Source organism: Cygnus atratus, chromosome 16 (assembly GCF_013377495.2).
Source record: "Cygnus atratus isolate AKBS03 ecotype Queensland, Australia chromosome 16, CAtr_DNAZoo_HiC_assembly, whole genome shotgun sequence".
Classification (NCBI taxonomy): Eukaryota; Metazoa; Chordata; class Aves; order Anseriformes; family Anatidae; genus Cygnus; species Cygnus atratus.
Genome location: NC_066377.1, coordinates 1554312 through 1566906, shown reverse-complemented (window position 1 = coordinate 1566906; position 12595 = coordinate 1554312). Strand labels below are relative to the sequence as shown.

At 38.9% G+C, this 12595-nt stretch overlaps 1 protein-coding gene across 4 annotated transcripts in view; it reads right to left on the bottom strand.

Annotated features, from left to right (window-relative positions):
• Nucleotides 1-147: 147 nt before the first annotated feature.
• The window catches only part of RTEL1 (regulator of telomere elongation helicase 1), a 46082-nt gene continuing 33634 nt past the window's right edge, over nt 148-12595 (bottom strand). For 2 of the 4 annotated variants that reach the window (XM_035567082.2, XM_050713939.1), the window contains exons 29-35: nt 12335-12545; nt 9937-10074; nt 9344-9460; nt 7171-7413; nt 6052-6228; nt 5485-5673; nt 148-1112 (exon numbers count right to left, since the gene is read on the bottom strand). In XM_035567082.2, coding sequence (XP_035422975.1) covers nt 1084-1112; nt 5485-5673; nt 6052-6228; nt 7171-7413; nt 9344-9460; nt 9937-10074; nt 12335-12545 — 1104 coding nt within the window. In that variant the 3' untranslated portion in view covers nt 148-1083. Of the gene's footprint in view, nt 1113-4846; nt 4951-5484; nt 5674-6051; nt 6229-7170; nt 7414-9343; nt 9461-9936; nt 10075-12334; nt 12546-12595 lie in introns of all 4 variants that reach the window. The other 2 variants (XM_035567081.2, XM_050713938.1) reach the window with 2 other exon arrangements.

Below are 12595 nucleotides of genomic sequence, written 5' to 3'. Positions count from 1 at the left end.
AATATTTATATTAGTTTTCCAAAATTCCACTGGTATGAAATCTGCCTACAGGCTTAGAAAAACTTACTTACAGGGGCCCTGGGACTCTGCTGCCATTGTTCTTCTATGTGGTTAAACAAATTAAAAAAAAAAAAACCACACAAAAACAACCAAGACATAAAAATGGTTTTATTTATAGTTTAATTAAAAGAAGATACTGATACTTTTTTTTTTTTTTTTTTAAAAGTTAACTACTTATTCCCACTACTCACAGAGAGTGGATGTATCAAGGATTTTTTTTCTCATCCAACTTCTTTTGAAGATTAAAGTCAATTAGCTCATTTTTCTTCTTGGAAGGTAAAGATCAAATAACACAGGCACAACACGAGTATCAGTACTAAGCATAAAACAAAACCTCCGCAGAAGAATATTTCCAAAAATTCCAGCACTATGGAAGGAAGTCGGTCTTAGGGATGCACAGCAGGCACAGGGGAGCATCTCTGTTCACAATCTAACCACTGGAATTTGTTTTAAAACAAAATCTTCCTTTCTGTATTTTCTGCTGTTGGGAGACAGCAGCTGCTGATGAACACCAACAGAATGTGAATCACTTCTTCTAGGAACACCACTGTGGTAAGTCTTGGTAGTCTGGCCTCTGGCCTGGTAATGTAGCCAGCTCAATTCCACTGTAGTACTCTTGTAGGCTTTTTCCAGGAACTGGTGTTACCTGAAGGGGCCAACTGATGACAGCCTCCTCCAGGATATAAAATTTGGTCTAAGAGAAGACAATAGAATTTACAGGCTAAAATAAGATATTCTCCATTTTAATTCCAGCACAGGACGATACTGCTTTGTCTTCTGCCAGTGGTAAGAGAGACGGAGACCTTCCAGACTTGATCAGATTGTAGGAAAATATTACACGTTCTGGTGCACAGCCTGTAATCCAGACTCTAGGATCAAACATATTTAAAAGAACCTTCATCCAGCTTGCTTTCAGCTTGAGACTCAGAGTCCAGTCATTTATTTCTGCTGAGAAGTACTTGCCCTTTCTGCTGGTGAGATTATAACCAGAAGAAAGCTTGGGTTAATCGCTTCTTCTTCACATCACTGAAGCATTGCGGGCACCTCTTCATCTATAAAAGTAAATGAACAAAACGCCTAGATTATATATTAACTTTCTCTGTCAAGTTTGCAATTGCCCAATATGAAATACAAGCCATGCTAGTCATTTGATAGTCCTTAAGATACTATATCTACTATTTTTAAATGCGGTATTACCACTCAGCCACTTATTTAATTGCTAGTAATAAATGGAGGAAAACAAAAAAGCTGCTCAGTGAAGTAGCAACAAATTTTAGAGCAGTTGCCTCAGATTAATTATAGCTGCAACATACCTGGAAAACTAAGATACAGGAATAAGGAAATATAGAACCTGCAAGAGCTGTTGTGAAGTACTTGTTGCCAGTAAATCCTGTAAGATCATGCACAAGTTCCTTGAACTCCTGCTTCCTCTGGCACAGATGAGAAGGAAGTGGGCATACTAGGACACCAGTGATACATGGGGTCAAGATTTTTGCAGACAAACGAAATACATTTATTTCTTCATCCCACCACACACCTTTCTCGTTGAACAGCAGAAGACTGGGTATGTGGCCAACCATTTCTTCACCCAGGTTTCAGTTTCTTTCTACACTAATCTTAAAAGTGCCTGGCCTTTAGCCATTTGGCCCATGAATAAATGACGTGTTTAAACACCGAAACACAGCAACAGGCCTCTGCACAGAAATCTAAAACCAAACAAAGTGTGTACTAGCACACTCCATGCGATGCTTTCCCTAACACGTTGAAGACGACCTACCTCGCACCAGCACTAATCTCTAATGCCCCTCCAACTGTCGTGACTTCTGTCTGCTCATCCAAAAGTTTCGGATATATTCCAAAACTTATTCGCTGCACTAAGCTGTTTCAGTAACATAAATTGGAAAACAAATTTGCAAAACCCAAGTCATTGCATTTTGAATGACAGTCTGTTAGTCACTTCCTCGCTAAGGCACTGAAGTGAATTTGAGCTGAAGAAATGTAGTGAGTAACTTGTCTAAGATGAGTTTGTAAATCCAGCCCAGTCAGTGTTGATAAACCTCTGATACCATCGGATGAGAGTTCAGACTACAGACACAACCTGTCACAGAACCCAGCCATTGCCACGAATGAAGTCAATTGTCTGTACAATGAACCAGTGTGTGGAAAGAAATGAGGACGGAAGTATTACGAGAAGGTTCTTCTGTGTTTGGTTTCAGGGGAACATGGACCAATCTTCCTCTTTACAACCCTGTGTTCTCCACTGAGCCGTCTTTCCCTTTCTTCTACACAACTAGCAGAGAATACACTTTTGCCTGATCATCAGTAGAAATGTCTGTCTGCATTGGTCTTAAGGTAATACCCAAGGATATTTGGCTTTTCAGTAACCAAACTACACTTGAGTCATATGAGAAACAAGCTAACATTACTTATACTGGTATATACCACTAAATTATCACTAGAATGATATTTCATGAGTAAGATGAGAAAAAGTGACAAGACCATATAGTTTCATGATTTATACAACAAAGACTATAGATTGTCACTCATGCTGAGCCTGGAGGGGTGCTTGAACTGTAGAACAAAAGGCCTCAGCTGGTGAGAAGATGCTTCTTACATCCCCCCCCATAACAGTTTGTTGTTCAGAGCAAGAAAAACATTATCAGAAATGCAGATTTTGATTTATGTTGTCTACAGAGGAGGCAGGTGGATCCAACTACTGGTGTATTTAGAGAGACAAAAATTCCCAAGGTGCACTTACGAAGGATGGGATATCCACAATGAGTTTTCTTGAGAACTGGAAGAACACTGTGTTTGTCCCTTCTAAACAAGCGGAGCATTAAATTGAACTAACAAGAAGAGGTTCAAAATGACAGTGAAGAAAGGAGATGGTTCTTCACATAACACTTCACTAAGCTGTGGAAGTGTCTGCCATAGGATATGGAAGACAGATGTTCATTTGTCTTAAAAAGGAATTGGACACAGTGATAGAAATCCATCAGAAGCTTCTTAATATACAGAAGCTACCTTTGGTTCAGGGAGCTCTTGTGCTGCAAATAGTTTCAGGGCTGAGAGATTACTTGCAAGAATCATCAGTCATGCCATGGTTCTTATATCCTCTCCTAGCCATCCTTTTTTGGCTGCTATCACAGACAGGATGCTGGATTGGATGTACCTTTATCCTGACTCAGTATGTCTGCTATTATGCTCTTATGATTTGCTCTAAACTGTCTCTCTTCCTTCTCATCTTCACAAATTCTAAGACTCTATCACTCCAAAGGGCTGTGGTATGCTACCACAAAGCAAAACTCTGATTCATCTTGCTAAGGAAAACACAGACCTGCCACCATCTGGTACAAATGTGGGAAGAAGTTTCACTGCAAATAGCAAGACTGTTCAGGTAAATTGCAAAGGTGGTAGTCGTAATGAACGACCCGTGGGGAATGACTCATTTCCCCTAACAGTTTTGTACTGAATACCTGAAATACAGTTTAATCTAGCAGGTCAGACAGTTTTAATCCCCAGCCTAAGAGGTAATCACAAAAGGGGCGATTAAAAAAACTGAGGCTGAGCAAGTCCTGTGATTTATCTATGAGCTATGAAAATGCACATCACTTTGGGGATTAAGGAGAAAGCCAGACCTCAGAATTACCAACTTTCTCAAGATGAAAATCATAGTACAGCAGTACAATTGCTTAATATAAAATAGCTCTAGTTCTGTGATTTCTTAAGCTGACAAAATCACAATTACAAGTTACATCTTACTGGCAAAAGGAATGAGTTCTTCCCCAGGCGTTTACAAGATAGATTTTTATGGGCTGAGACAGCACAGCAACCTCCCTTCTTATTTCTAAGAATGGGATTATAAATGCTTGCCTAACCTACAAACTCCCCAGGGATCTCATTCTGCTCCTCCGCCAGCTTGAGTCTTGAGCAGCAGAGATTATAACCGCACGCTAGTAAAATCCTTGGCATGACTCTTTCTACAGTTGGAATCTTTTCTGAAGGACAGTATGTTGTTCATGAAGCAGCAGATACTGATAGTCTTTCTCAGAAAACTGCCATTAGAACATCAATATACAGTTAGCAAAACCTAGAGAAAGAAAGAAGGGCCAATACTAGAAGTACTGCTAGCTGTAGAAGTGCCATTAATTGTGAGAAGGGCAGACATAATTTAGGAATTAAAGTAAACTCATTTCAAAGATTAAGTGCCCTCAGGATGCAGAACTGACACAGCAAACAAAGACCCCTTCTATTCAAATCAAGAAAGAATATGCGAATGCTTCTGAGATCCAAGACAGCGTGGCAGCCCTATTATATTTTGGCAGAAAAGGCACAATTAAACTAAAGGATAACACAGGAGATATTTAAGCATGAATTTGCATCATCTCACAGTAGCATCTTATAGGAGGTTTTTAGATTGCAAAAAAATATGGAACTAAGCAATAAAATAAAATAACGGTTCAAATGTCAAAAAAAAAAAAAGTTGACTCCACAGCCTGTTGCCTGCATAACTCTGGAGGGAAAACATTTGAAGGTAGCTCAGGAGGAGCTGCATCTGTGTCAAAACCACAGCGTAAGGATGAGGTTTGCCTCCACTCACACTGCAGAACATGGAAAAGGAAGATGACAGAGGAAATGCTCAAGTGGTAAAACTTCCATCAGGATTTGGGTGTCCTCTCTGTAAACACAGGAATTCCGTTTCCACAGCTGTCCACACAGTTCTCTTGAAAAGCACAAGATTCCCTAGCAGCTTCGGGAAAAAAGTGAAACTAATAAACAAGATAACCTTTAAGAACTGCTCCCAGCATGTTTTGCAGCGAGTGAAGGCACAGAATGGACATTTAAAAGGCACATCATCCTCAGATTTGCAGGCAGAGCACTGGTATCTTCCTAGAGCACAGAGAGAAAGAGAGAGAAAGAGAGAGAAAAAGAGAGGGGAGAAATGACTAAATTTCAGTAAGCACCTGTGAAATTCTCATGCATGTGTGCTTCCAGTGTGGTCCAGAAGCCAATGACCATGAGTTTTATGAAGAGGTTCCTGCATGTTAATAACACAATACATGGCCCTATTGCATTATTTCTTTCATATGACCTCATTCTATCTCTCAGTGCTTCAGAACCCCACTTAGAAACTGAGGTTACATCCTTGCTTTACAAGGAAGTTGTTGAGAAAAATCTCTAAGTTCTCGGGAAACTATTACATCATTATGATAAAGACAGCAAAGTACTTTGATATAGCAGAAGCAAGTAGCAGAAAGTACAAATTCTTCTCAGTAAACCATACAAAACATTATTGCACCTGTGCAAATACAGGCATGAAACAATCCTCATTTAATAGAACATCAACATAATTCTCAGTCCTATAACTTACCCTAAATTCTGAGAATTAGGGAGCTGCGTCTAGGAAATCTCATCTATACTTACCACACTCTGGTTCCATCTCTAGGGGAAAGAGAGGTACAACTCCAGAGCATGTGGGTGCTCTCATGTTACTGGTTTCTTTTGAATCTTCTTCAGTCTTTGGCAATTCAAGTTTATTTTCCTGGTTAAAGCAGAAGGAGGAAATCTCTCTCTGAGTTTTCTCTGGCACCTCACTCTTAGGAACAGTGGCATCTGATCATAAAACAACGGCATACAATACAGTGTAACGAAGAACACAACATACAGACTCTACAAAAACACAATTAGCAGTAAGTTCAGTAAGTTCTCATTGTAGAAAAACAACTTTTTTTTTTTCTTGGCTAAACTGATTGGCAACAGAAGTTTCTGATACTACACAACATTACTGAAAAGGACTCTTCACACTGAAATAGTTCTGTGGTAAATTATTCCTAGACACAGTAGATCTTGATTTGGACATGGCCAATTGCTTTGATCTTCCTTTACATACCTACTGTGAGAAGGCCCGAGCCCATGGCTAAGGTTGCTGGACGCTACCCATCATAGTAAGTAAATAAAAATCTAAACTTCAGAGAAATGTTCATGCCCTACCTTGTACATGGCTGTTTTCTGCCTTAGTGCACCAGCTCTCCAAACTCAGAGGGCTCCTTTCACCTTGCACTGTGTGTTGCAATTGCTTCTCTTTCCCACCACAGACCATTCCAGTCAAATCTTTACACATCTGATTGAACTGCTCTTTGTGATGAGGGCGCACAAACATGTAAAACCCTGTCCAAAAGAAAATACAGTTAACATAAATGCCTGACCGTGGAAGACTTGTTGTTTTGGAGGCAATTCTTTGGAAGCTGAACAATATCATCCATATTCCTCAGAGTATCTTCAGGTTTGTGAAAAACTTCATCTTTTTGATTTTTTTTTTTTTTTAAATAATTACAGGGTTTTCCTTGCCAGTAGACAGATGAATATTTGGTATCAAATACAATCTCAACTGACCCAGAAATTTTTCCATTCTCTATAGCTAACCATAAACATCTGATCCAGTCCTTCAGCTGACAACTGATCTAGCAAAAATCAAGCATATATGCAATATCTGAAAAACCTTTCTCAGAAAGGAAATTTCTCATTACTGTTTGGTTGACAAGGATTCACAACCCACATATAAAAATTCTAAAAAAATCCCAATTATAATTTACTGCCAAGCACACAATTCCACCATAAAGCCCTCTCCAGTCAAAACATCTGTTCAGTAAGGACACTGACTCTCTGTTTGTAAGAATGCTCAGGGGGAGATTATGACTCACAGTGCCACACAGTTCATTTCCCTCTTGCTCTTCGCTATGTCAGGAGTGATCTGATTAGTTAACACAACAGAAAAACTTGGTTTTCTAAAAATTTTGAGAGATTAAGACAACAATATCCCACTGACCCTGAAGAGAGATTTTGTACAAACAAAACTCTGTTAGTGTTTCCCAGAATATGCTGTATGCACTATTTCCCACTGAGAAGTTCACAGCAGAGACAGGGGAGAAGGTGAAACTGAGGTGTTACATAGCACAGTAATAGAGGCCCCCATCAAAGCAATCAAGGCCAGCATACAGTCTATTATTTGCATACTAGCTAATGAACAGTGAAAGGTTATTGCTCACATAAGATCATAGCACCTACATGTTATTTTCAACTAAATAATAATGGCTTTAAAATAACCCTTACTTCGTAGGAGATGAAAGTCTTCTGGCCGCTCAGTGGTGAGGGCTGCTATCACTGGTATCATAGCATCATAGTTATCTGTCTTCTTGTAAGTTAACAGCGCTTCATAGAAGTGGCTGAAAGTGCTTTTGTCCAAAGCCTTTTTCACATCATTGAGATAGGTAGTCCTGAGGACCTGGTGGTGATCTTTCCTAGAGCATGAAGCTTTCTCAGTGACTTTACTTGGAGCTTGACCAGCATTATCCCCTGAGAAACAAAGAACACGAGATGAGTAGGGCTTGGGGGAGGAACAGAGGCAAACAGGTGAGCCTTGATTTCTCTTGTATCAATTTCTCTTTTCATTCAGAGGGGTTTCCCGAATTACTTCAATGTAGTAAAATCAACACTGCTTGCATAGTCAAATGCCCCCCTCCGACCTGACCTTAGGCAGAGCCAAGACCTGTTCCTGACAACAGCAACCGGGCAAATTAATTCTTGGGAACCCTTTTGGTGTATTTGGGAGTTTCTGGATCTTTGAGATGGAGAAATATGCCAGATAGTCACTTTGGATGAGAAAAAGGAGACACAGAGGATACTGTGCTTGGAGGTCAGCAACAAACCAGGTTTTGTGCTACACTTCAAAGGAGTCACATGGCCTGGCACAAGGGCAAGTAAACTTGACAGCAGCTTTAAAGAATAGATTTCTCACCTCCTATTACTAAAAGGAGAAAAGACGTCCTCCCCCCCCCCCAAACAGGAAAGCATAATGTCAAAATAGATCTAAATAAATAGATCTAAATAAATCTAAAATTATAATAAAAGAGATAGCACATAGCAATGTAGGAGTACAAGAGAAGATACGTGCAGCTAAGAACACCCTGCTAAACTCCAAGTGGACTTCTGTTCAAAGTGTCAGTCTTTGGATTCTGATATGTCTTAGTTTTGAAAAAGTTCTGTTTCACATATATACACATGTGTAAAGGCATGTCTTTACAAGGCATGTAAAGACATGTACATGCCTTACATGTACATGCCTTGCACATAAAGGCATGTACATAGGGATAAAATGTATTATAAGAAACTGATTTAAATTAACCAATCACATCTTCTGGTATTTAGATATTTATTCTTCTCAACAGATAATGAACTTCTAAAAGATGGACTTCGTTACATTTCTGGAAAGGGGAAAAACATGGGTGTGAATTTTATAATCTGTAGCTTCTCACTGGAACATACCCCACTTAGGGAGTGAATCACAGAAATAGGACATACATTTATTACTGTTATTTTCTCAATTACATTTGTGGACACAAATTTCTGGGAAAAATCAATCTCACAGACCTCAGGAAAAAAAAACCACAAAGGCCCTGTTTCATGCAAGTGTTCTTAAAATTCAAAAGCAAAACAAGGAAATAAATCAGAAGAAACAACATGGCTTCATAGATGAAAAGCTTTTAAAGCCTGCCAGGAAACATTGGATTTTTATTTACTTATTTATTCTAAAAAGAAAGGATTAGACTGATTATTCTTTATTCTCTAAAGAAAGACATCTAAGCTGTCCAGCTATCCTACTCATTTCCTTATGAGAAATACAAAAAATTCCCAGCTGTTCTCAGGAAGATCTATAATCAAATCAGAATTGTGCCTTTGACTTCAAAGGTAAATACTGGACAGTACAAGATTAGAGGGATGCATGCAGAGATTATGTGCAATTGTGAGAATATATTTGCTAATCTCCATTTCTGCAGAAAAAAGATTGTCCATATGAGTAGTGTACGCATTACTGATAACAAACCAGGAACTGTTTCTTTCTTCATACCTGGATTCACGTTGACCTCATCTAAAATTACATTCCTTAAATGACTACCATTCACAAACTCTGGACAAACAGGAAACCCCCAGCAGTCTCATGCTCAACGCGCCCTTTCCCTCACTGAGGTCAGACTCTAGTACAAGCTTCTGGTTTTAGTTGGTTTCTTTCATATTCACCTTAAATTAAGTTACTAGCTTTTGTGTTTGTTTTGCACAATCCTTGTTGAAAACTCTCAATTACCATCACTTCTACCTACAGACTGAGAGCCACTATACTATGTGAACACAGGAAACATTGGTTCCCAACAGAATTTACGGTCAACGACAATATAAAACATAAAAACACGACACCAAGGTAATGCATGTTATTTAACATGAGGCGTACCAGCACTAGTCAGTCCTGTTGTCAAGTGAAATCCTCCCTGGTTCAAGTGGAGTCTAGGGTTCAGCTGCGTGTATGAGTCCTTTGAGGATGTTGTTTTCTGCTGACTCTTTTTTCCTTCTGTTAAATCAAGCCAGTCCGTTAACAGGGAATTTAGGGAAGAATGAAAATAGAACAATGTATTTCAAAGCATGTTGCTTTTTGCTGAAAACACTAGGGGATGTTGACGCATTTCTTTGCTAAGAGGAGATGAGCCAACACCCTGCTTTTTTAGCACCTTAATGTTCCAGGATTTCAAAAATTTCACCAAGTTTTGAAACCCACAGACTAGATTCAAGATCTAAACAGATCTGTAAAAAGCCCTTTTGAAATCAGATGGCATTGTTACTAACTATGCAGTAACTAAAGCTCAGGCATCTGCATATGCTCACAGGAAGGTGGGCAAGAGGATCTTGCAGAGCAGACTGAGCTCAAATTTTGATTCACCAAAATTGCTTTCCACCCTTGCATATCTACACAGGAGATGCATCTTGCTCTGTAATTGGACAAGGCCCATCAAAGGATACAACTGCACAACACTGAATCAAGCTCCTCACCTATTTTCTTTGCCAGTATCTCTCTCTCTTCCTGCAAGAGGCTGTGTTCAGGTTTGTAGCCACAGCCCGCTCCAGTCAGACTGCAACATGCTTCATGAAACTGTTTTTTATGTTGAGGTCGAACAAACTGGTAAAATTCTTCCATTAGAGAGAGGGAGGGGAAAAAAAGAAAATAAATCCACAACAGGTAACAAATGCTCCAGAAATTTATGACAGTAGGACTTCTGAGTTAGGTACCAAGAAAATAAAGTGTAGCTAAATAACTTAAAATCTAAATGCCATTCTTCAGTGCTTATACAATCAGCACACTTAAAAAGTGCATAGAGGTCAATTATAGTTTAATCATCCAACAAACTGGTAGGTAATTATTTTTTCCAATGTAAAATGGAAGTAGTTTATTTTTCAATGAAACAGGTAATTGCTGTAAAAGGTCGTGAGTTACCTCATAAGCTGTGGGGTCAAAGTGTCTGCTAGGCAGGTAACAAATAACAGTTGACATACTGTTCATTTACATGTCACCTTGCTCCACTGTAAAATGCTTACTAGCCAAAAGCTTAAACCTCACTGCAAGTCAAATGAACTTTAGATTTCACGTGCCTAAAACTTTTGAAAGCTTGACTAGTAAGACAGGCAAATTGGGAAACAGACTGTGGCCACTATTAGTACTAAGAGCTCGTATTTAGCTTCTCAGTCCTTAACCTTAAAAGTTAGCCTTAAACAATTTACAAGATGAGTAACTATTTTATTTTTTAAAGATGAACAAAGTCACAGAAAAACCTGTCCATTTGCTTCTATGCACAGCAAACAATCAGTGATACTTTCAGATCTCTTCTCATTGTCCTCTCCTGCTTCCTTGCTAATCACAAGATGAGTAAATAATTTACACTCAAATCTTACTGTGCTGTTATAAGGAAACTTTCTGTAAAGTAGAAGCAGAAGAGCCGGAATCAGATGTTTTATTTTAAAATATTTTTGAAAAACCAAACAAAAAAAGTCCCTACCAACCAAAACAAAACCACAGAAACAAATGCATGAGGGAAAATTCAGGAAAGTTTTGTCAGACTCATTAAGCAAGAGGATGTACAGAAAACTTCCATTATTCCTTTTGACTTTCACAGAGCTGCCTCCATTTCTTTCTGCATTTCCACAGATCAAAATTATTTCTAATGTACTAGCAGAAGAATTCAAATAAGCCAGATAGCTAAATTATAAATATGCTAATCTTGTATTGTTGCTAAGACATTGCAGGCCACTAGAAGTAAAGCCTTCTTCAGCTTTTCACTTTCCTATTGCAATATATGCACTATTTTTATGAAGCATCATCTACTGAAAAAGAAACGTTAACGGGGTAATTGACTTTCAGTCAGTAAAAGCATTGAGTTTCCAGCTTCACTCCATAAAGACTTTCCGTCTGATTTTCTCACAACCTGAACAACCATGCTCCAGTTCCCTCCTCTATTCAAAAGCTGATCATTCTCAGTTTGATAAAATTGAGAGGGAAGGAAAATTGACAGAGAAAACACTCTGTTAAACTAGAAGAAATGTTGGTGGAGGTCTAGTTCCTGTCAATGCAGTCATCACAGAATAGTTTGGGTTGGAAGGGACCTTAAAGATCACCTAATTCCAACCCCCCCTACCAAGGACAAGGACACCTCCCACTAGATCTGGTTGCTCAAAGCCCCATCCAGCCTAGCCTTGAACACTTCCAGAGATGGGGCATCCACATCTGGGCAACTTGTTCCAATACCTCAATGCCCTTGGAGTAAATAATTTCATCCTTTTATCTAATCTAAACCTACCCTCTTTTAGTTTAAAGCCATTACTCCTTGTCCTATCCTATAGTCCCTGATAAAGAGCCCCTCCCCAGCTTTCCTGTAAGCCCCCCTTAGGTATTAGAAGGCCAGACATTAAAAGCCAGGAAAATACCAGGTAAACCTGTAAACTATCCGTGCTTGTCCAGATCACTTACACTCATCATTATTTAATAGAAGATTTCTCTAGATATCCTGACTACTTAATTACTGCTTTAACACTGAACCCTTCTGAATGCGTACAGCCAACTCCTGACAACCTTCAAGACAACACTCTTCATCTTACCTCCTTCTCTTCTAAATCACAGGGATTAAACTATTCTTCTTTTAGGCAAAGTTCAAAATAGCATAAGCTTCCATAGAATGTATTTTTTTTATTTCAAGTCTCTCAGTATGCAAACTAAGGTATAATAATTAGATCGAGAACATATTTTTTGTTTGTTCTGAGAATATAAAGTGATGAATGCTAATGGTTATTGCCCTGATTGATGTGTACTTCAAATGTAAAATGGTTACTCATGAAATGCACAAGTCTATTTGAAAGACAAAGGTCGCGTCATATAAATTTACTAGGGAACTTGTCATACCTCGTAGCAAGATATGTTTTTTTTCATCCTCGACAAAAAGGGAACTCATTTGAGCTAACATAGCATTGAAGTCATCTGTCTTCTTGTAGTGCTGAAGAGCCTTAGAGAAGAGATCATAGCTTTGTTGGCTTAGGGTCTGCTTCACTGTTGCAATGTACAAGGTAGCTCTGGCCTTCTTTGGCTCAGCTGGGTCTGCTATCTTATCAGCTTCCTGTGAAGACGGGAAGATTTTTCAGTAGACATGATTACAAGAGAAACTGC